This window comes from Trifolium pratense, linkage group LG5 (assembly GCF_020283565.1).
Source record: "Trifolium pratense cultivar HEN17-A07 linkage group LG5, ARS_RC_1.1, whole genome shotgun sequence".
Classification (NCBI taxonomy): Eukaryota; Viridiplantae; Streptophyta; class Magnoliopsida; order Fabales; family Fabaceae; genus Trifolium; species Trifolium pratense.
In genome coordinates, this window is record NC_060063.1 from 45935360 (window position 1) to 45961080 (window position 25721).

The following is a 25721-nucleotide window of genomic DNA, read 5'->3' on the forward strand; positions in this document are numbered from 1 at the left end:
ATAATAATGTTGAAACAACTAGTAACAAAAGAAAATGATAACAAATGAATACGATAATGAACACACAAGAAGTTTGATAACGGAATTTTCAAATTGATGGGTATGTCTCTGGTCGTAGAACTTGCTACAATACGTTTCTATTAGATGAATGAATAAATTAGAATTTCAAGTTACAATGGTATCTATACCTATATATAAAGATGATACAAAAAAAAATTTTGTAGACTTTTCATAATACCACAATATCTTTGGCTTTTTTTTCTTCTTTTAGCAACAAATTTTTTTTATTAACAAACTCACCACAACATAATGCATGTCTTAATTATTTTTTTTTACATTAGTTTGCATAATAGACACAGACACGGAACACACCCTCTCTAATCGCTAGTTTATAATAATAATGATGATAATAATAATCCGCTTCGCTCCACTCACTCAGCTTATGTGCCGCCCTCGGCCTTCCCTCTTTAAATCCCAAACAAAACAATCCCCCGCCCTCAGATTCTTTCTTATGCATATACTGTCATACTCCTTCGGGTCCTTAATATAAGAAAACTTTCACTTTTTAGATACATTGAAATATTGATGTATCTAAACTATATCATAGTCTAAATGTTAGCGCAACAATCGGGGGAGGGTCGAGCGAGGAGCATTCACTTTTGTGGCACTTTTTCATTTGAGCAACACATCTTTGTGAGAGACACACCACTTGTCCACCCAAAACCTTAAGGTGATAGGTGAGTGGGTTCTCCCACTTATAAATGCTCAAGTCACCACATTCCTATCCAATGTGGGACTATTTTCACAAACTCACACTTGCTATATTCTCAACACTCCCCCTCAAGTGTGAGTCCACAATGCTCCCCCTCAAGTGGAAGCTTTTTCTTCCACATACACTTTGTACCGCCGTTGACTCACTTCAACGGAACACTCTTTTACCCACATGTGGGACACTTACCCATTACCATGTGGGGTACTTTTCGATACAAGTAAGCCGGTCCCTTTCTTGAAACCAAAGGCTCGTGATACCATTTGTTAGCGCAACAATCGGGGGAGGGTCGAGCGAGGAGCATTCACTTTTGTGGCACTTTTTCATTTGAGCAACACACCTTTGTGAGAGACACACCACTTGTCCACCCAAAACCTTAAGGTGATAGGTGAGTGGGTTCTCCCACTTATAAATGCTCAAGTCACCACATTCCTATCCAATGTGGGACTATTTTCACAAACTCACACTTGCTATATTCTCAACACTAAATACATCAATGTTTCAATGTATTTAAAAAGTGAAAGTTTTCTTATATTAAGAACGAGAGGGAGTACTAAATAAACAACCTCCAAATATGAAACGAGCTTAAACTTGCAAAAAAAATTTTAAGGACCCCTTAGTGTGGAATGGTGCCTTTCCCATGACCGACCCAGCAACCATACTACTATGCTACTATATGAGATGAGATTCATCTACTGTATTATTCACTCCACAAAAAAAATGTTGAAAGGGAATGTTAAAGATGTCGATACAGTATTTTGAAAGAAAATTGTCCTACACGTCATATATGTCCCCGGAGAAAACAAGAGAAGAAAGAGTCAAAAAGAAGAAACCTACTACGTAAGTGGCAAATGTGCACGCACGAGAGATGAATGAATGAATAGCATAGTACCAAACCAAACCAAACCAAACCAAGCCACGTCATCACACTTACCACACACACGAAAATAGTATTTCCTCCGGTCTCATATATAAACAAAAATAATTTTTTTAAATTTATTGAAAAATTGGTGTATTTAGTCTATATTTTAGACTAAATACATCTATTTTCTAATGAATCTAAAAAAACTATTTTTGCTTATATATAAAGTCGGAGGAAGTACTGTATAAGTCTGTCACACTTACACACTCCCTCGCCGGGTTCCGCCACGTGTTGCGGGTGACACTAGTATCTGTTGGGTGACGGTAACTCAACGCAACTCAATGTGAATGACAAATCATTCGCATCAACGTTATAGATTCGTTTTTATAACAATCAACGGCTATGATCTTTGTTTAGAAACATGTACTACTCTGCTACAAATGATGCTTCCTCTTTGCTTTGTTCGCACGCGAGGCTACAGCGTGCCTTTGTCATGCCCCACTTAGTCAGCTATAGCTGACTCAACCTTAGACATATGTCGGTCCAAGTTTATCTAAGGGTAAATTATTTAAGGTAAAAATTTATTTAAAATTTTAATTTTTTAAAAATAAACATTTACTTTGTAAATTTAGTAAAAAATTCACGTATTACCAACATTGTGTGTTACAAGTGATATATAATGCCTTTGTAATCTTTTTAATGCTAATAATATCTTGGTCCTTCATTTATTTATTTTTAGTTGTGGCAGCTTCTACGCCAGCAAGATACGGACGCCAAAGCCAAATCAATACTAAACAAGCGAGAATAACCCTATGTATTCTATTAGTCAAGCCTAAACTTATTGATCGAAAACTAAAGCGCTAACGAGCAAGAAAACGAGAAGGTTGGTTCGAGGACCGGTTGGTCAAAGGAAAGGAGGGGGGTAATTCTCCCGGGACAGAGTCCCTTAACCATATGGTTTTGTGTTCGATCCGATCGACCGGTGCGTATTGAAAGATATATGTTGGAAAAAATTAACCCTTTAAATTGATCTCAGTTACCTAAATTAAGGGTGCGTTTGATCTGCCAAAAAAATAGACGACTGAACTATTTGATTTAAAAATGATTATGTGACTGTTTGATCTGCTAAACAATTTTTGTTGTACCCTGTTTGATTTAAAAATTGATTATGAAACTGGACAAAATATGTAGCAAGTGAATGAAAAAAATTGTCCAACCACAAGACAATTTTTGTCCATCATACAACTATAAAAAATACGAAAATATTCATTTTATTTCTTAATATAAAAATATTATTGCTCTATCTCTCTTCTGTACAACTTTATTTTGTCATGTACTGTCTTGTTCCGTCATGTACTGGTCTATCCCGGTACTTATTATTTTGCAAATCAAAACACCCAAAACAAAAACCTTTTTCGCTAGCTTTCAACTACCACCAAATATTAAATTTGATGTTGTAAACTAACATTTCAATAGAAATTTCCTTGAGGTTAAAAATTCGAATACTATGCTATTTTCAAATATACCAAATTTTTTTTTTTACAAGAAAATAGACCAAATAATTGATAACCAAATTACATGGTTAACATTTGATTTGGCTCGCGACAACGTGGTGTGCTTGGAAGTTAAGAAACAACATTGTTTTTAGGGGAGCTATAACAGATTTGAATTTGTTAGTAGATCAAATTAAACTCATTTCTTGGTTTTGGTTCATAGGTCGTTCGGGTAGATTTAGCACTTTCTTGTATTCTGATTGGTGTGCTAATCCCTTAGAATGTATTCTTAATATCTAAGGGTTTTTCTTTGTATTGTAAGAATTTGAGTACTCCTTATTAATACAAATTTTGATTATCAAAAAAAAAAATTTAAACTTAAACTAGATGATCAAAAGTTATAATTGCAACACACAATTATAGTAGAGAATCCATTTACAATGTTCACCTTATTTAAATTTGATTTTGAAAAAAATACTTATTGTCCTAAAAAATAAAACTTATTATTATTATTAGTATTAGTATGATGATGTTGGATCATAATAGTACAAGATTATTAAATTTAATGATGAACCAAAATTTAAAAAATAATAGATAAGACTTTTCCTGACCGAAGATAAGATTATTAAATTATTATTGCTGTTGTTTGTGGTTGGTAGATTTATTGAGGAGAAACTATTAACTTGACAGAGACATTCCTGTTATTTTCACAAGCTAATAACTTTGTGTTAAAATATGATGTTTGAGAATAAAAGTGATCATTTGTTTATTGCAAAATAAATTATATTTTTGTTATTATTATACGTACTTCTCTAACTTCAATAGTACTACATACTTTTGCACGTACACTAAAAATATATTTGATGTGGAATATTTAGTTGACACAAAAATCTAAATATTTTACATTTATACACAAGAAATTATATATAAAAAAAAGAATAACAATTATAATTAAATTCTGTTAGATCACGTAACTAAATTATTTTGCCTATAGAAGCATTCTTCATATTAGACCTGAATTTAATAAAAATTAACAATATAGTAAAAAAAAACTACTAAATTTAGAGACCTTATATACTCGCGACACATGCTATAGCCCCCTTTATTTTATCAATGTTTATTTTTTTAGAGTAGATACTATTTTTATTTTATAAACACATGTATAATGCTAGTATGGGAGCATGCATATGTGAGTTGTGATATTTAATTTCATCCGATTAAATTTGAAAAAAAAAAAAGTTAATTCAATTGGCAAGAGGTTTGGTAATAAAAATGTGGAGATTTTTTTTTTATTATAATAACTTTGTAAAAAATGTATTTATTTCGGTTCAATAGATTAGTGAATAAACTCACATATCACAAGTATAAGTATGAAAAAGCTTGATTAAAAAAAAATGAAAAAGCTGAAATTTGGAATTCATAATAAACCTTCACTAATATTTTTTATATATAAATAAAATAATAAGCTATTGAAAATTCATATACACAAAATGATCGGAGCTCGAATCTCAATCATGACATTCAATTAACAATTTTATAATTTTTATCCGTTGAATTAAAATTTATGAACATCATTAATGTTTTTACTAGCTAGCAACTAAATATAAATTCTGAGTTGGTAATATATTTATGGCTTAATTAGTTTATTGGTCCCTTAAAGACATTTTAGGTTTCACAATGGTCCGTTAAAAGAAAAAAAGACAGATTGGTCCCTTAAAAAAAGTCCGGATTGGTCCCTTAAAGACATATATATTTGTCATATTTGTCCTTTCCGTTAAATTTTAACTCCAAATATAACAAAAAAATTTCAATGGTTAAAATTTTTAAAATTAATAAGGTTTTTGGTGGACCACTTACACTTAATAACATTTACAATTCAGTCAACTAAAACTAACGTTTTTTTGTAAAAAATTGACAGAAATGATCAATGTGAGAAACAAATGTGTCTTGAAGGGACCAATCCGAATCTTTTTTCTTTAAGAAACCATTGTAAAAACTAAAATGTCTTTAAAGACCAATTTCCGATTAAACTAATATTTATTTATTTTGTAAGAAAAAGTAACTTGTTTCACATATGCCAGTCAATGAGTGGTGTGAATAGAAGAAATCAGAGAGAGAAAGAAAACAGTATTGTGATTCTATTTGAAGACTCATCTTGTGGTGATAGTTAACTCATCTTCTACATCAAAAACAAAAGAGAAAAAAAAAAATCATCTTCCTCTTCTCCAAAATATAATATATAGATCTCTCCAATCCTCTCATAAATGTTCCATATTTTGTGTTCAATGTTCCAAAAGATCAAACTCTCAAAAATCAACCACTCACCATTTTCCACTTATCCATAATCTTCTTAACACTTTCTCAAAAACAAACTCTCTAAATTTCCTTCTAGATTCTCAAATTTTCATCTAATTTTATTTTTTGTGTTACAAATCCAAAAGAAAAAACAACTTTTTGTCTTGTTCTTACTTTTTCACCTCATTTTTTTCCACATCTCTAATCCTTCCAAAGCTTTGAACTTTATTGAAAAATCAATCAAAATTTTCAAAACCCTAATTTCCTTTTTTATATAACTTTCAAAAAAGTACTTGAAAGTTGAAATTTCAACTGAAAAACAATTAAAGTTCTTATCTTTAAGTCATATAAAGATGCAAGACCCAACAACATTCCAACCCATGAAACCAAATTTTCCAGAACAAGAACAACTTAAATGTCCACGTTGTGAATCAAACAACACAAAATTCTGTTATTACAACAACTATAATCTCTCACAACCTCGTCATTTTTGTAAAAACTGTAAAAGGTATTGGACCAAAGGTGGTTCTTTAAGGAACATTCCTGTTGGTGGTGGAACAAGAAAAGTCACAAAACGTTCATCAAATTCCAAACGTTCAACAACAACAACAACAACACCATCTTCATCTTCTTCAGCTCAAGTTTCTTCAGTTTCAGAATCTGACCCGACCCAGATTAAGAATAACCCGGTTGAGGAAAACCAAAGGGTTTTTGGTGGAGGGAGTTTTAGTTCACTTCTTGCATCAAGTGAGCGATTTGGGAATCTTTTTGAGGGTCTGAATTCAAATGGGTCGGGTTTGAAAATGGTACAAATGGGTGAATTTGGGGAGAATTTGAACTGTGACCCGGTTAGTAATTCGGGTCATAATAACCCGAGTGGTAGAGATGGTGAATCAGAGATTTTTCATGGTTTGCAAAATGGTGGTAATTCAAGTTGTTGGAATGGTAATCATGGTTGGTCTGATCTTGCAATATATACACCTAGCTCAAGTTATCAGTAGAAGAGATTTGGGAAGAAAAAAAAAATTAAGCCTTTTTTTGGCTTAATTTAGTTTCTTAATTAAGCATTATTTTGCTCTAATATTTATTATACTTAAATAATATAATATGGTTTTGTAAAGAGTTTATTATGTGTACAAGTTTATGGATTGCATTGTATGCCATGGAGGATCATACATCAAAGGGTCACTAAAGAAGTAACCACTAGGTGATTTTTTTTTTCTTTCTTTTATATATTTATTATATTATATATGAATGCTTGTTAATGGTGTTGTTTACCATGGTGGTAATTGAATGAAAAAAAAAAGATGATTTTTTTGGGGAGGGTGAAAGCTACTTTGGTGATTAGGAAGATCATGTTAATGTGGTGTGTTTTTGGCATGTTTTGAAGCAGCTTGGATATTTGGAAGTTTGCATGAGAATTTGTTGATTATTATATCTAGGTAGGAGTATTTGGGAATGTACTAATGTAAAGGGATGGATTATATATGGGAAAATCCAAAGTACAAGAGTGGTTTTAAATTTAAGCCTTATTTGTACCTTGTCAATGGAGGGCATGAACACTGACACCTTGTTTGTTTGTTTACTCAAGTTTCTATCTTGGTGATTGTTATTTGACTGATCATTCTTTAGAAATTTAACTTTTTTTAGATTCAAATTTATGGCTTTTGCTTTCCATTTTTTGTTTAGTTTTTTTTATATTCAAGTTTATGTTTATATATATATATATATATATATATATATATATATATGTGTGTGTGTGTGTGTGTGTGTGCAATCGTGATACATTTTAAGCCATTAGATTTGGTTTAGACCTTATGACGAAGAATTTGAGTAGTATGCTAAAAGTTTTGGATTCGATCCTTAACTCCATTCGCACAAAAAAAAAGTGCTACATTCTAGTTAGAGTCATACTTATATCCATTAAATGGTTTTTTATTTTATTTTTGTCCATCTCAAAGTTACATTTTCTAGCTTTTGTATCTCCGCATTAAACTTGTTTGGGATGCGACAATTGTAAGTTTGTAACTTCGAGTCTCCAACATAGTTTCAATCAGACTATAAGTAAGTCTAATCTTGTGTTCGAGCACATTGTATGTGGTAAAAGACGAATAAAATGAAGAGGTGGTTGGAATACTTGATGCCAGAATTAATTCTCGAAATATAATAGACGGTCCAGTGAGTCGGATACTGACGGTGAAAATCAAAAAAATTTAATATTTTAATTTTATTTTTATATAAAAATGCATGTCTTTCATAAATAATAACTCTTATTTTATGTGTAGGCGTGAGATTAGTGTGTAAGATGGAGATAATTAGATTTACCAAGATCCCCAAAAGAATGCACAAATTATACAGTAATGTGCTCCCATAACTAAATTCTAGCTAGTTCTAGTTGAATTTATTGGGTGTTTTAAGATCAGGAATTGTCTTGTTGTTTAATGGATACTATTATGAGTGATTAGTTCTCAAAGTGGTCCCCACATCCCATGATGTGTTTAAGATGAACGGCAAGGTTGTCCTCTAAGTTACCATTTCATTTACGACCCTCCACATGTGTGGGGTTCATATAACACACTTTGGTTAAGAATTAAGATTCGTGTAGTATGTGTATGGATTTAATTTGCGGTAAGGGTGACAAATAATAGGTAAAAGCAGTTTAACTTGGTTAGATTTGGTTTTTAAAATTTTAAACATGTTATGTGAACTTGACCAAATCTGTAAAATCACGAAGGATTTTCGTCGTACATATTGATGATTGTGAGAATAATGATTGAAAAATCATGATTGACAATAAATACCAATTATTTTGATATTGGTCAACACTAAGTTAGACTTAGGCTCAGTTCGGAGTTCGGACCAATACTGTTAAAGATTTGAAAATTGCTTTTTAAGCCCCTTGGTATGCTCTCAAACCCTCCTAAAATCCCAAAATACCCTCGTCGTTGGCTCCAGTTTCGTTTGGTAAATACAAACCGAAACCACTTATTTCGGTTCCTACAAACCGAAGTCGTGTCATATGTCTATATTTTGGCAAAAAACAGAAGAACAACGCCGTTTCGTAACGAAACTACCGAAACCGTTTAGGTTCGGTAAATACGTGTTGAAAACGCTGTGGTTCGGTAATTACGACCCGAAGTACTGTGAGATACAGTTTTAAACATAAAACATCTCATTAGTTACGAAAAACACAAGTGTTGAGGGTGGAAGGGCGATTCTTGAGGGTTTAGGGTCGCAAATTCGAAGGCCTAAAACAAGAACAAGGTGAAATTCGTTCACAACAAATCATTCATCAGTAAAGGACTACAAGGGTTTGGATTGTGTTTTCGGATTCTTTCACTTCAACAAGTAAGATTTCAAACCAATCTCTCTCATATTGTTGGTTTTCTTAGGTTTCCACGAATTGCTTTTGTTTTGGATTATATTTAGATTCTATTGTTGATTATATCCAACTTTTTTTGCCTCCTTGCGACACCATTTAATCAACTCATCTCGCTCCTTGTACTTCGGTGCTTCATAAAAATATTTTGCTGTGTCAACTTTAGGCTCATCACCGCCGGGTTCCACAACATCATCGTCGGGTTCCACAACATTAGGTTGAGCAATGACATGTTCCACAACATTAACAGAGTCGAGTACATCAATGTTTGCTTTCAATTCATCCGGAGGTTCCCCCATCCCAACACCTATGCATATTAACCAATACAATCAAACCCAATCAGTAAACATGTTTAATTCGGTACTTATCTATCAAACCCAATTCAGTAAGTAACATACTACAATGCATTTTGACAGCAACACTATTAAAATTGAAAAAAAAAACCGAATAAAGCAAAGATTACCTATTGTATGACTCCAAATGAGAATAGGATCCCTCTATGAGTGAAGAAACGTTGATTTGATGCCTTCCAAAGGTCCCAAAATCGCCTTAGATTGCAACAATCCCGATTGAGTGTTAAAGAGGTTATGATATGACAGGTCTTGTCACCTACTCTATATAGGGCGTTTTCGGTAAATACGGCCCGAAACTTTGCGTTTTCGGTAAATATGGCCCGAAATTTAGCGTTTTCGGTTCATATATACCAAACATTTATTTTTTTTAGAAAAATCACTTACTTCGGTACTTAGTACCGAAATCTTGTCATACTGTGATAAATCTGCTTATCAAGCCAGCGTTAGCTTAATGTCACATGACTTCGGTTTACAGGTACCAAAGTGACGTTGTTTCGGTTTGTATGTACCGAAGCATTAGAAGGGTAAAACGGTCAATATGGGAGGCCCGGAAGGAATATCACTGGGTTAAAAAGCAATTTTCTAAAGATTTTGAGATCCAGCTATCAATTCCAATACGGAAAACACAAAGTTCAACCCAACAACATTACTTGAGCCAAGGTTTGGGAAGAAGAAGTGATCAATAGAAGAAGTACTCCATAGACCAAATCCACACCAAGTTTCATATGCAAGAACAAGTTTCATAATCCACACCAACTTAATCTTGTTAAAACTATTTGTAAATCTTTTTTTAATATTATCCTAATTTAAATTTGTAAATCTATTTGTGTGACACAATACCCATTGACACTGGTAAGCCAATTCTCGTTCGTTGATGTATGTATGTGGTTTGTGCTTCTCACTTGCGAGGCTAAGAAGTAATTAAGAACATAGGGTAGAAAATTTTATAGAAAATGATTCTTCACATGTCTCCTTATTTTTGTATTAAGGTTTAATTAAATAGAGAATGCTATACTTAAATTGAACCATATTGAATTTTATATTCATGCACTTACCAATTTCTAGTCAGTTTCAATTGATCTGGGTTAATTAATTCGGATATGTGTCTACCTCATTTAGATTGGCAAGTTGAACAAAGAAAAAAGATTGGTCAAAGACATGACAAAAGAAGAATGATTTAATTTGTATACAACAATATCCGTAAAATTTGTTTGTACATACATTCAATTAAATAACACTGTAATTAGTTAGTCACGTGAGCTTAACTTAGTTGGAAGAGATATTACATTATATATGCAGTGGATCGGGGTTCGAACTCCGGCCATTTCTAGACATGACAATATAACCCATACACGTGGGTACCCGCCCGTCCCGTCTTGATTTTGAAGGGGAAAAACTTATTTGACTAGGTTTGGGTTTTGGGGATACCTGAACTCCATTGAGTATGAGTTTGAGGTTCTACTTTTCATACCCGTAACCCGTTGTGAATTAAGACGAGTTTGGGGAAACCTGAACTTTATGGGTTTGGGAAAAATAAAACCCGTCCCCGCCTTATTGTCATGCCTAGTCTTCCCACTTATCCACGATAAGGGTGAAATCTCTATCCACAAGCTACTTGTCAAAAAAAATAAAGAATTACACTGTGAACACGTATTTTAAAAATTAATTTATAAGAAATCTCATTAACTTATTTGTGTTAACAATTTTAATTAGAGGAAATTAAAATGACATTATTATTTTTCAATTATAAAAATAACTATATAATACTCCATCAAATCATTAATATAAGATATAAGTCATCATTGAATATCTTATGTATTTGATTTATATGGAATAAATACATAACATACTCAATGAACCTAAAAAATAACTTGTTTTTTATATTAAAGATCGATGAGAATAATATTATTATTGAATTATTCCTCTAGTATTTGATTTGATTTCATTGGAGTGTTGATTATAAATTCAAACATTAATGTCAACATGAGTAGAAAACTCAAACAAATTGTCTAAAGTCATCCCTATCCACCAAAGAAAACGTGTTTTAGCTAGGAATCAAATTGGATGGACATAGTAACATACCATCAAATTGCTCTATAGATGTCAACTCAAATGTGTTGAATGAAAGGGAGAAAATGGAAAATGTGTTAATGAATTTCAAACTTTGCTATTTTCATTAGAGAATAAATGGTCATAAATGAGCAAGAAAGAAGGGATGGTTTTGCTTGTTTTAGCTTGTTTCCTCTAATCAAATGGTGTCCACATCACACACCATTAACTTGAAGATAAGTTAGGTTGAGGTGGCTTTTGGCCTTCACCAGTTGTTTTCTCCATCCATTTATAGACCCCATTTTGACTTAGAGTTACTTTGTTGTTTGTTTGATTTTATTCTTAATTGACTCACTTGTCAATGATGTATGCCTAAATTAATGTACACATTTGGTGTAAAGAATTTTTACACCTGCTAAATCTTCACAAAAGAAATCATAATTTTGTATGAATAATAAGATCTGTAATAATATAAATAAAATTTTCATAAAAATGACCACTTTTGCATTTGAGTTTAATTTGTATGTATTGTTAGTGCAAAGATTTTTTTTTTTACACATGCATCCAATGATATGTTGTCAGATCATTTAATGAACGTGACACGTCATGTGTTTTTAAACATAATACATGATGTGTTGGTATATATATTATTGGACGCATGTGTAAAATAACTTTACACTAACAGTGTATATAAATTAACTTTACACTGCCAATACACAACAATTAAACTCTTTCATGAGAAAACTTCAATACACATTTATTCAACTATTATATGTGCCAAATTTGTTAAAGTAAATCATCACTATCTTCTTAATTTGAAATTAATCAATGAAGATTGGTGTACCTTGCATTCTTCATACCTTTGCTAGGTCAGAAGAACATGCTGTAATTGTCAATTATGGGAATTAGAGCAAAATGAGAGTGCTAACTATACCATTCAACATTTTTCAGTGTATATCGAAACAAAGTTGTGTCTCATAGTGCAACAGAATAAAGAAGAGTTGTACTTATCTAGAATGCAATAGTAAGAGATAACATCAAACTTCAAAGTAAACATGTCTATCACTTGATGAAAACAACATTAAAATTCTAACATAAAGTTAATATTTTCTCGAATTGGCAATGATTCTAACATGGTCTTCAAATCAACTTCCTCTTCAATCTTCATTGAGCTTCTGATTTTCATATCTTTCAAGCCATGCCACCAACACTTAGTATCAGTGGAACTGCAGAAGCAATCATCGTCCTTTCTTTCCATTAGCTTATCATAGAAAAACTGCAGTTTTAGATAATCAACAATTAGAGTTAGAAGCTCCACAGAACAATTATATTTTATATGTTGATGTAAAGTAAATATCTTTTAAGCATATATGCATGTGTCTGACATAAAATGAAAAACATGGCAATACAATTTTTCTTCTTCTATTAAATAGGACAATCACCATGGCAATACAATCATATTAGACCCCACCAGATCATACAAATAGAAAAAACTTACACGCGTCAAGTTTTTCGGTCACCAACCTCACAGACACATTTTAATTGCATAATTTTTATCCTAAAATTGCCTGAACAATCAAACTGGGCAATGTTAACAACGCAAACCAAAACACTGCAATCAAACCATATCTTACACACCAAATTGCTCAATCCCAAGCAGTTCCTAATGATATTGTTACACAACATAACAACTCACTTTTACCCGACATACATTAACAAATCTGGATGAGATGCTCTAGGTCACCTGTTTCCACTTCTTACCTCATCCCAGAAAACCCCTTATGAGTGCAATAGATTAGTCAAACCAGGCTTTAATCATCTCTAATTGAAGGAAATTTGGCTTTATATCTTAATTAATGTTTCTTGCAGGTATCATGTTGCAGAGGTTGAATGTACACACATGATATTATGCAGGCAAAAGGTACAAGAACAAGAGATAATTGTAAGTTCACTTTTATTTTGACTAGCATTTGTTTGCAAGCCTTTTGTGGTGTTGGAATCATCTTTGTCCCTGTTGGTGTTGCTTTTATTTTTATGTTTTTACAGAGAGGGTAACATAACAATACATAGTATGAAATGTTGAGAGAGTACTGGAACTGAATGTTATATACTTATGCAGGTGGAAGAAGCCATATTCAGTCAGGTTGAGCACAAAATGCAAGCTCCTACTAGAAGCTTTTAGTTTTGCTGCATTTGTATTTTTGCTTCAAGAACTAGAAGCTGTCTTCTCTTTATTTTTCTTGCATAAAGTTAAACGTTTATTCGAGTTATCACTTAAGTGAAATAGAAACTCGTCTATTGAGCGTTCTTTTAGCTTTTCCTATTTTTAATATAAGAGGAAATATAGGCAGCAACGTAACAGCATCTGACTGGTAGAGGATGATATTGCCTCCAAAATGTCATGTTTAATTTGATGAACAAAAAGTTAAGTAGAATTGCATATGTTGTAATTAGATTACAATTTTTTATTTTATTTTATATAACAATGGGTCAGATTATTTTCACAAAAAAGTTATGCAGCATCAAGTTTGCATTGTGTAATGTCATATCATATCGATTATCTAAAGTGGAGTGAAACTACTCACGTTATTGTCGAAGACGTGAAGAAAAAGAGTACTTCACTAATAGAATATGGAGATAAGAGTGATACATTTGAAGACCATGGGTATAAATGTGAGTTATAAGATTATTATTGTTTTCATCACAAAGATAGGAAGAGGGCTTTGGTGTTTGTCATGGAGACCTATTTAGCTCAACCTTTAACGTTGAAATTATTGAAAGATACATCAAAAGAGGGATTCATTAGTTCCAGTGCAAAACCATTGGTAACTAAGACAATAGGGGAAAGATGACTTGTTGGCGAAGGCGAGCCACGGGAATATCCAAGTTGAAGATAAACATGTGACAGAGTACACAAAGGAGAAGTTTATTATTCTGGTTGTGGATAAAATGGCATCAACATTGCTATCTACCTATAATATAGAGAACTTTTTGGCTGAGGAAATAGTACATGTTTTTGCCGTAGTTTTGAAATTTGTACATTCAAGCTATGATTGCTGAAGTGGCGGGCCATGCCATCTGAATGTGAAAGAAATTAACATCAGATTTCCTTTCAAATATAGCGTGATTGGAACAATGAGGATGACCCGCTCGTTTGAATCATTTGAAGCTAACATGTTTCAACTGTTTGAAGTTGACTTACAGTTTCCATCAGTGGGATTCTAGAGGAGAGTTTGGTTGTCAACAACAATTATTACACATGAAGAAACTTAGCAGATTGCAACCTTGATGACAAGGTTGTTTTTGAGGGGGGTGTATTGTTAGGATATAGTAAAGGCTAATTAGAGAAGCTTGATAGTTAAAGTTTTTCCTTTAAATAGCAGGCTACTTTTGTATTGGAGAGGAGAATGGTGGTTAGTATGTTGTGACTAGAGATTTATCTAGTGTGAAAGGAGAGTGCTCCATTGGGGCGGCCTTGTGTGCTAGGTTATATTCTTGTTCATTCCTATTATTACATTCAATCGATAGTATAGACAGATATTCAAAGAATCCTTCTTTTTCTCAATTATGTTGATCAATCTTTATTCTAGTTAGAAACATTCTATTTTTGCAGTTTTCAGGAAATCTTTCTTACTCAGAAAGGATCCTAACACATTTTAAGCATCAATGCAATGTGTTTGACATAAAAGGAAAGCATGGCGAACAAATTTGCTTTTATACATTCTGTCATATAGTAAAATCACAATATAATATGTAAGAAATTCACTGCAGGAAGCACAGCTTGAAATTAAAGAAACATGGGAGACAATCGCATACCTCAATGAGTGATTTCCTGCAAAAATAAGGATGCCAGGTCAAAGATATAGTTGCAGGGCAGCAGCTAGAAAGTAAGATATTTAGAACAGACGAAAACAAAATTTCATTGTTTGGAACAGAGCGAAGGTGCAAGTGTTTGATTCTAGGTGGAGGAGATGGAACTTGAAAAACCACTGGGGTCACGGCATCCTACATATTCCAGAATAAGTACACACAGATACAATAAGTAAATATAAATATGTAGATTGAATTCATGAATTAAGTAGCTGATTCAAACTCACCACAGTTGGCTGAACTATGAATAAAGATAGTGATGCCAAAACCAAAACATTTTGAGGTTTGATGTTTTGGAGAAATTTCCACAAGTTACCAAGATCCAAATAATGCATTGTATGCTGCAAATCAACTTCCAGTTGACTAGAACTTCTTAGAAAACGTATGATAGGTTCTGAATCACCCACACGACCGCAAAATCGACATGATAATAGATTTGGAGCATCAATGTTGACCTCCTTCAAGTTAGAACAATTAGATAACTCCAGCACTTTAAGTTGAACACTTGAAATATTAATCCTATCGGACATTTTGCAATTGTCCAATTTCAAACTCTCAAGGAAAGGGAATTTTGGAAACAGATCAACAAACCAATTGTCAGTGATAGTAATACTCTTCAAAGACAACAAGTCTAACACTTTCAAATTTTTGCACCTATCCAAATCAATCTTGAATGGTGCGTCAAAATCACCAGCACAATAATTAAAATTCTCAAGACATGGGGCATCAATATAAACCTCTTGTATTCCTTGAACATCAACTGTCTTGAGCTTTTGCAGACCATGCATGCTCAGCGACTTCATGACTCCATCGGTATCAGATTGAGGTATATGATTGCCAATACCACGACGAGGGATCAACACTGAAAAACACTTTAAAGTTATATGTTCAATCAAAGGACAACAAGAAATGAGATGCTCAATTGCCTTCTCATGTCCCGAAATGACAGCCCACAATGACAATACTCTCAATGAGAAGAGCTTAACTGAATGATTCATGAATGCTGGATCAACTCTGATTCCCCCCATTAGCACCAACTTAGTAAGTGATTTGCCTTCAATTACACCCTTAGGTAATACATAGCCTTCACCCGGACCTTCCTCATCCTGGTGAGGACCATCAGGCAAACGAAGGTCTAGTACTTCAAGACTACTTTCACTTACTAACTTCAACCAAAGGTCAATATCCTTTGACATCCTACGAACATCAATATTGTTCACAATAAGGTCAAATTCTTTGATAGCCAATCCTTTATCATGGAACCTCAACAATGTTCTCTTCACGTGTTCGATGAAGTTTTTTGTCTTCCTCACAAAATCAGCCCTTGGTTGGGGAAATGTCCCTGTGCATATATCATCAGAAAAATACAATATAGGAAAAGTAAACCATGTATCTGCCCAATCTTTGGACAAAACACTTGTCCTAGCAGCATCTTTTTTTGGCATCTTTGACAGAATGTTATGAAGAATGATTTTCGGTAGATTCGACAACCGGTCCTCCTCCTGCTCCATTTTTGTTCTGCAAGCAACAAGTAAAACAGCAAAAGTGAGTCACAAGAACTAAGAATAAGACTACCATCATCAACGTTTTTCGCAAAACACTGAAATTATATATTGATTTTTTTGTTAAAAAAAGTATCAAATTAAACACACATTGGTGGAGTTTGCCAAATCCACTTTCAACTCGACTCATTTCCAGCCCTAAGGAGACATATTCTTTCTCGAATTAGAATAATTAATTTATCACTTGGACCAAAATCACATGTGAATAATCAGAACAGTTTATTGATTAGGGGCTCAGATTAAAGAAACCTTGAGATTAAGAACGAAAATTCAAGCAACGATTTTCAATGCATATATAATTAGACACATCAACGAAATTCAATCAACATTCAACAAGTATAATAGTATAGGTTACACAAAAAATTGATTCATATGAATTTTACATAAAAAATTGAACCTAAATGGTTATAGGTTACACAGAACAAAATCACGAAACAGAGAGAACATGAAGTATGAAACCATAGAAACGAGTTTAACAGTGAAATTGAGATGAGATAAGAAAGATGAATTGCCTGAGTAGTGAAATTGATGAAACAATTTCTGTTATGAGGAGTGAGTGACGATCATTCCTTGATTAATACCTTAAACTTTATTCTGTCTAGTACTTATATTTTGCTGATTAAACAATACCAATATTCCGTCAAATTACTTCACTTTAATTTCAAGATACGAAGACATAAATATTTTTTATTGAACTTTATTGTAAAATTAATTAATTTACAAAAACATATTATATCAATTAAGGTGAACACTCTCGTACCAAAAAATTCACCATCAATTAATCTTAGAGAATAGTAGAATTTTGAAATACCATAATTCATAATTCAATTGAGGATATAAATAAAATAGGTGACTACTTCTCTACCCTCACATAAATTGAGGGTAGTTGCCCTATGCTGATGTGGCACCAATGAAATTTATCCACGTGTATTTAAGTCAAACATAATTAATTTTTTACCATAAATTATTTTGACTACTTTTATTTTCAATTAATTATATTTTATGTTACTAGTTTTCTTTAATTATATTTTAGACTATGTGTAAATATAATTAGAATTAATTTGATCATTGAATGCTTGTTTTTAAACATTATATATTGATTCTAAAATATCAATGTTATTAGTAAAAAAAATCAATGTTATAGGCTCGAAAAAATAAATATATATCAATGTTAGTTTAAATAAAAATAATAAGAGAACAAAAACAACAAAGAAAAAAAAAACTAATATCTCTAATTTAAATATACAATTCCACTTGTACATTTATTAAATGAAATCAAATAATGCTTCAAAAAAAAATCAAATCAAATAATTTATGCTATTCCGGTGTAAATACTCCCTCCGTTTCAAATTACTTGTCGTTTTAGAAAAAAAAATTGTTAACTATCTAAGTCACTCATGTAAATTCCAAATATTTAGGAGTAGTCGAAACCGTAAAAGATTTATATATTTGGAAAATTAAAGTTTGTTTTTTTAAGTTTTAAAAAAAAAATGTTTGTTTTTTTAAAAAATTGGTACATAACTTATTAAATTTATTGAAAAGATAAAATGCATGGAAAAAAACAAATTAAGCTTATTGGTGAATTAAAATAAGGTATAATAGGAAATTAAGTGCAAAAATACACTTTCTTAATTTTTTTTCTTTCTAAAACGACCTTTCTTTTAGTTCAGATGAACTATTTATATTTTTACTTGTGATCAATAGTTAAACCCTAAACCCTAAACAAGTTCAAGAGTTAATTCGTCTTCTTATAATAGTCGATCCTTTTCATTTTGATCAGATAAATTTCAGGTAGACCGCACTTGTGATCGGGCGAGCTCCCGTGTGTATGTATTCCGACAATGGTCCGACCTTTCTTTTAGTTCAGATGAACTATTTATATTTTTACTTCTAAACAAGTTCAAGAATTAGTTCGTCTTCCTAATTTTCTCCTAATTCGTTTTGTCTTCTCTAAACTATTTAGTTTTCAATTTTTTCCTGATATGGACAACTAAAGAAAACAAAAACAAAATGACGATGAATAGGAATCACATTCTATGACATAACAGGAAAAAATAAGGAAAAAAAAACAGGAAAAAATACGCTAAAAAACATAACATCTAAGAAATTGAAAATAACAAGTTTTAGAATCTTGAAGAAATCCGGTAGATCGGTGGCGAAGGCTGCAGTAAAGATTGACATCGGATAACACAAAAGCGGAGGAGCCGTAGAATGCTAACATGACGGTGGTGGAGGCTGCGGCAGAGATTGAAAGCATTAAGAAGAAGAAGAAAGTTTTTTGACGATGAGAAGAATTTTTTTTTTTTTTACTCGAAGAAGAAAGTTGTTTGAGACGTAATACAATTTGAAGAAGAAGCAAACAAATCAAAAGTAATTAGGTCTAAAATATAAATTCATAGAATATAATACATAAAATATAATTAATTGAAAATAAAAGTAGTCAAAATAATTTATGGTAAAAAATTAATTATGTTTGACTTAAATAAATGTGGATAAATTTCATTGGTGCCACATCATCATAGGGCACCTACCCTCAATTTATGTGAGGGTTAATTAGAAAAAACCAATAAAGTATGGATAAGAATTGCTTAATCTGTTTTAAAATGAATGTCACAGTAGTAAAAATTATTTGTTTTAAAATGAATGTCAATTATACTTTTTAATGTAAAATTATTATTTTATTTTGAATTGTATTCTCTAATTAATTGAGTGTACACTACTTTTAATTTTAAATAATTACATATTTTACATCAATCATAAATAAGGTCATTTTAAGGAAGAGTGAGAATATCTCGTAACTATGGTTAAATTGATAGGAATGTCGTATTTTTTAAGGAGGAAACAGGGTATAAACCTTGAACACGCCACCACTAATTTAGTTTTAAAAAGTTGGATTTCTAGCTACTAGACAACTTTTTAAAAAAGGAATACTTGACTTTGAAGCGGCTGAAAAAATGCGCGGGCGAAAGTCGCTCGCTTAGACAGTAAAGTCGCCACCGAATTTTATATATTCCAAACGAAAGAGGAAAATATCGATAAAACCTTGAAAGAATGTGATGACGTATCGTCACACTCTCATAATTCATGCTATTTGAGGAACATTAGACTCATTTTAGTAGTTTTTAAGCAATAAAATCAAGAGAAATCAACTCGGAAGCAAGATTGCTTGTTCTACAAGAAAGCAGGAAAATATGCAGGAAAATCACAATTGCACTACGCTGGGGGCGTGATGGACCACGCGCAGCGTAATTCCTGCACCAGAGAGACCAAAAAAACCTGCTTCTATTACGCGTGCGGCGTGAAGGAGAAAATTGCACTACGCTGGGGGCGTAGCCCATCTCACGTGCAGCGTAGTGTTAATTTCAGCAACCACGCGCAGCGTGGTAGATTTCACGCGCAGCGTAGTGTTAATTTCAGCAACCACGCGCAGCATGGTAGATCTGACGCGCAACGTGGTTGCAATCAGTATATATAGAAAAGTCAGTTTTCTGGATCTGGGTTGGAAAATCTGCTACTGTTCATCTACAATCTGGTTTTAGGAGCTTTCATAATTGGATCCGAAACTTTATAAGATAGCTTCAAGCACCTTAGCAGCATGAATTCACACGCCATGAAGTTGAAGCGAAGAGGCGAACGAAGCAACATGAGGAGCTTGACTTCTTGTGGAGGTAGGATCTAGGATAGCTTAGGATATAGATGGATCTAATGTAATCTGCTATATTGTATGAATTTACTCTTTTTTATAGTGTTTACTTAATGCAAATCTGTCCTTAATGCCTTATAATCCTTCATTAGTGTTAGGGTAAATGATCATTTACCCCCCTGCAAAATAAGCAAATTTTCGTTTACCCCCCTATGCAGATTTTTTTTCTGTTTACCCCCCTGCAAAAAATAGATTCCCTCATTTTGCCCCCTGGTGTACAGCAGGACATGTGACTGTGCAAATCTGCTGACGTGGCTTGTACACGTGGAAAAAATCATTTATATTTATTTTTTAAATTCCATGTCACATAATATATATATTTTTTTAAAAAAATTCCTACAAAAAAAAATGAATTTTTTTTTCCCAAAATTAAAAATAAAATTTCCTACAAATAATTTTTTTCCTACAAAATAAAAAAAATAAGATTTCGTACAAAAATAACTTTTTTTGCCTAAATAAAAAATTAAATTTTCTTATTTTGTCCCCAAAATAAATAATTTAACGATTTATTTTCAAATATCTTTTAATTAAAAAAAATAGAATCTTTATTTTTGTCTGCATAATTTAGTGCTGCAGATATAGTGCAAGCTAAGGTTGCTGCACAATTTAATATCACATAAGAATTGAAGCATAATTTTGCTTTATTTTTTTTGCTGCATAATTTAATATATCACATATAATTTTGGTAGAAGAGGAAAACACAAATAAAACTTCTTCTTCTATTTTTTTTTAATTCAAAGAGATTAACAAAAAAAATAAAGTTTTGTTTTTAAAAATTAAAGATTATGTTTTTTTTTAATTCAAAGAGATTTGAAAATAAATCTTTAAAATATTTAATTTGGAAATAAACTTTATTTCGGAGTAAATTTTTATTTTGGGAGTAAAATAAGAAAATTCATTTTTTTTTTTATTTTGGGAGGAATTTTTTTTTTTAAAATTCGTTTGTAGGAAAACAAATATAATTTTTAAAATTTTGTAGGAAAAAAAATTATTTGTAGGAATTTTTTTTTTAATTTTGGGAAAAGAAAATAAGAAAATTGGTTTTTTTATTTTGTAGGAAAAAAATATTATTTTTTATAAAAAAAAAATCTGACGTGGAATTTTTAAAAAAAATATAAATGATTTTTTCCATGTGTACAAGCCACGTCAGCAGATTTGCACAGTCACATGTCCTGCTATACAACCAGGGGGCAAAATGAGAGACTTTATTTTTTGCAGGGGTGTAAACAGAAAAAAAATATGCACAGGGGGGTAAACGAAAATTTGCTTATTTTGCAGGGGGGTAAATGATCATTTACCCTTAGTGTTATAATGATTTTGAGTTAAGTCACGTATGAGAATATTGGTTTAATTTCTGAACTGAATTGCATTAAACACTCGAGTGTTTCCGGTCGAGAGATTGAAACATAGAGTGTAGCGAACGATCAACGCGCTTTCATATCATTCGTTGTAGGTAGCTTACACCCGAGAGTTCGGGGGAGTATCGACAACGAATAGAGTGGATTTTGACAAGAGATTGCGATTCACTAATTTGTTGATCCAGTTGTGAACACTTGAGTAATTTCATATGATACGGTAGATTGCATGTGATTAAGCTATAGACTAGGTGATTCCGATGATTCTACCTCGCTTTTCCACTTATTACAAAGCACGTTTTTCATACCGATCAATCACTCAAACAAATCCCCAATTTATGTTTTATTATTGCATGATGTTTATAGACACTTTTGAACTTGTTTAGTCGCGCAATCCCTGTGGATCGACAACTCATTTTTATTACTACGTGGCAATTCGTACACTTGCGAATAGGTCATCAGAATGGAAAAATGGTCGTAGCAACCATTTCCGGGTTCGGGAGTCGATTATGTGAGGGGAAGGTATTAGCACCCCTCACATTCGTTGTACTCAACGGGAACCTTCTCGTTAATTTTAAGGTTAAAAGAGTGTTTTAATTTATTTGCTTGCTTTTATTAATTATCGGAATTATTTACAAGTGGGGGAAAAATTAGTTTTTTATTAATGGGCTCAACAAGATGTTGAATCCTGCTCCTACGTATTCCCTGATGCGATGGGAAACTCAAAGCCATGTAGTTCTGGGTAGAAAATGATTGTTGGTTGGTTGATTTTATTTATGAAAAAAAATTTGGCAGCGCTTGGGCGAAAAAGTTTGCTTTAAAAAAAAAGACTCGTGCCTGAAAGATGGTACCCGTTTGAGGAAAAAAAAGATTGAGCGTGCATGGCCGCGAAAAGAGTGAAGTTTGATGAGTTGAAATTGATTTTAAGTTATGGATGATAAACAACCGGTAGGCAAGGCGCATGGCCAGCGTTCGGTCATTTGAGGTGTGAGCGGATGTACATCCGCCGGTCCCCTTTGAATCCAATTTTATTTATTAATTTTTATTCGTGGAAGACAAACAACCGATTGGCAAGGCGCAGGGTCAGCGTTCGGTTGTCTGAGGTATGAGCGGATGTACATCCGCCGGTCCCCTTTTCAATCCAATTTTACTTATTAATTCCTATTTGTGGAAGATAAACAACCGGTAGGCAAGGCGCGCGGCCAGCGTTCGGTCATTCGAGGGATGAGTGGATGTACATCCGCCGGTCCCATTTTAATCGAATTTTACTTATTAATTTTTATTTGATCTTGGCTTCAAAAATATTAAAATATACATGTTGATGTAGTGAGTAGTATGGCAACAATATAAAGAATACAAGAAATATTTGTACAAACCATGGTGCTCGTAAATTTGTTCTCAGAGGGCAATAAAAGGCGGTGAAACACATATAGCCTTAAATTCAATAAGAGGATCAACAAAAGTTGTGTTTTGTTACTTTTCAACGTGAACATACATCAATTCAATTTTAACCATGACAATTCTCTATACACTTAACACCTACTCTACTCATATGAATAGCATGTTATATACACACCCTATAAAGCCAAAGATATTATGACAAGTGTAGATTGAAATCATCAAATAATAATAACAAAATAAGGACAATAAAAAAACAAATTGGATTTTGCAAAGGAATAAGAGACAAGAATTGTGTACCGTTCTTCTTTCTCGGCTTCCTTTTTCTCTACAATTTTCCTCTGATTATTTTCACCTTTTCTCCTTTCAATTTTGCCTGCCGTTTTCTTTAGTTCTCTCGGCTCAGATTTTGGTGGAGCTGAAAGTGAAAAACAGGGGAGGGGGCGCAGCAATTGTGTTGTTCTTTTTCAGTATTATTTTTGTTCTAATTCTCCTCTAATTTCTGCCTCAAATCTTTTGTAGTTTGGTTCCCCTTCTTTTTGTTGTGAAACTCTTGTTATTTATAAGCAAATGAATTAGGTTTTAGACTTGTTTTTATTTTGGGATGAATCTTTGCAATTGATGAATGATTATTTGTTTCTATAATTTTCCTGATCTTGTTCCTTGACCCTATTCAATTTTCTTTTTTTATTTTTGGATATGCATTGATCTGAGAAGGAAAGGCCTTATGGTGGTTTATGAATGAGGGAGAATTTTCCTTTTTGGTTTGATTTGTTCTCATCTACAACTAATGTGATTCAATGTTTTTTATGAGTGGAATTTGAATTTTCCTTTCCTGATGGATTAATACGCCTACTCAGCTGTTGTCACCCTTATCTCTTGATTTTTTTTTGTTTTTTTTTTAACAAATAAAAAAATGAAATGAAATAAAATGAAAAAGGGACACCAGTGGGATTCAAACTCATGATCTTACACTCGCAACTCCTCAAACTCTCTTCTCAATACCAAATGAACTAAGTTAAATATTTAAAAGTGAAATGCATTGCAAATAATATAACACTAACCATGAAGTCAAAATTTGGGGTATGACAGACTTAATCTTTTATTTATTATATATTCTCTTTTGCGATTAAAGTTTTGCTAAATAATCTCATACGTATAACTCAGTTTGTGGCTACTATAAATATTATTGAAAAAACAGTGTTTCGAACCTCAAATTCTACACCATTTATTTCTTGAACGGAAAATATAATATTAATTAAGTCTTCGCACAAGACGAACAAAGACCGGTAAAAAAGATGAATTACATATATAACATCAGCGCCTTATATATGCGGACACCGCCGAAAATAAACTCCAAAAACAAAACCCCACTTAACGAGGTCTTCCTCCTAATCCCATAATCAGGAACAAAACCATACCAAATCGAGGTCTTTCATCCTAATCCCCATAATCAGGAAGGCACACACAAGTTCCAGGCCACTAGAGAAAACACCAACCCAACCCAACAAATCGATAGAGGTACCACCATGAGGGCGCAGTGCCGAAACAACCACAACCAGGCACCTAAGAAACAGACACAACCCAAGAAAAATTAGTCGCCACCAAGGCGGTAGAGGTCAACCACAAACAAAAAATTCTACAAATCTCAATAGATTTGAAAACAATCAGAGAATCAGATATCCAGAGAACTAACCACAAGCGGCAGCAACCAAAACCCACCACAACCAAGCATCCAGAAAAACAAGTCAGTCAAATTCGTTAATCTCTTATATAAGAAAGGGTGAGCAAGCATAAGAAATGCTAAGCAACACCACTGGGCTCTGTTTGGTAAAAATAAGCTATAAGCTAGTTGATAAGTTAGCTTATAGCTGAAAAGCTAACTTATAGCTGATGGCTGGTAGCTTATAGCTGAAAAACTAGTAGAATAAAATTAAAGTGTTTGACAAATTTATCAGCAGTAAGTACAAAATGACATAAAAGTACATGATTAGTGGGTAGTTTTTTTTTTTGTAAGTGTTAGTGGATAGTTATTATAATTTTTAAAAATAAATAAATAAAATTAATGAGGATAAATATGGAATAAAATGAAAAAGCTATAAGCTACTTGAAATAGCATCTCAAAAAACGCTATAAGCTAGTTAGAGAAACTTGTTACCAAACACTTCACATTTTTTTCAAACAAGCTTATAAGTTGTTCAATAAGCTATAAGCTAGCTTATTGGACTTATCAAACAGTGCCTAAGAACAGAATAAAAGGGAAAAAACACACGGAGAAAAAAGAAGTGTACATAAAGCAGTCGCAACACCTACACAAGAAAAAAAATAATTTTGACAGGAATTTACCTTTGATTTTCAAATCAGCTCATATGTGGTAACCTATATAAGAGCAAGCTTTATGGTTTTAATGTTGATTCCAATTTACTAGCTAGCAGCAGACACTACAAGAAATTTAACAATTAGCGACAGTTTTGGAAGGGGTTAGCGGCGGTTTTGAACTAGCGACAGCGGTTGATAGGAACGCTAATCATCTGTCCCAAAACAAAGTTTTTTTTGTAGTGGGAATCATCTTTTTTTTTCTATCTTGTCGATCAAATGTTATTCCATTTAAATTTTTGGGTATACTGGTTGGT

The 25721-nt window shown here is 32.6% G+C and overlaps 2 protein-coding genes across 4 annotated transcripts; one reads left to right on the top strand and one right to left on the bottom strand.

Annotated features, from left to right (window-relative positions):
* Window positions 1–5195: 5195 nt before the first annotated feature.
* On the top strand, window positions 5196–7076 carry LOC123884146 (dof zinc finger protein DOF1.7-like). The gene has a single exon (XM_045933166.1). It carries the CDS (start codon window positions 5773–5775, stop codon window positions 6418–6420), a length of 648 nt encoding a protein of 215 aa, XP_045789122.1. The 5' UTR covers window positions 5196–5772; the 3' UTR covers window positions 6421–7076.
* A 5029-nt stretch (window positions 7077–12105) lies between these two features.
* LOC123884139 (putative F-box protein At1g49610) lies at window positions 12106–17272 on the bottom strand. 3 transcript variants are annotated; one of them, XM_045933154.1, is made up of 4 exons: window positions 17145–17272; window positions 15298–16588; window positions 15017–15205; window positions 12106–12476 (listed from the first exon to the last, which is right to left on the bottom strand). In XM_045933154.1, the coding sequence occupies exons 2-4, from the start codon at window positions 16579–16581 to the stop codon at window positions 12282–12284; spliced, it is 1668 nt and encodes a 555-aa protein (XP_045789110.1). In that variant the 5' UTR covers window positions 16582–16588; window positions 17145–17272; the 3' UTR covers window positions 12106–12281. The 3 variants fall into 3 exon arrangements, with proteins under 3 accessions (XP_045789110.1, XP_045789111.1, XP_045789112.1); XM_045933155.1 differs by lacking the exon at window positions 17145–17272 and adding an exon at window positions 17030–17132; XM_045933156.1 differs by lacking the exon at window positions 17145–17272 and adding an exon at window positions 16723–16941.
* Between the last annotated feature and the right edge of the window lie 8449 nt (window positions 17273–25721).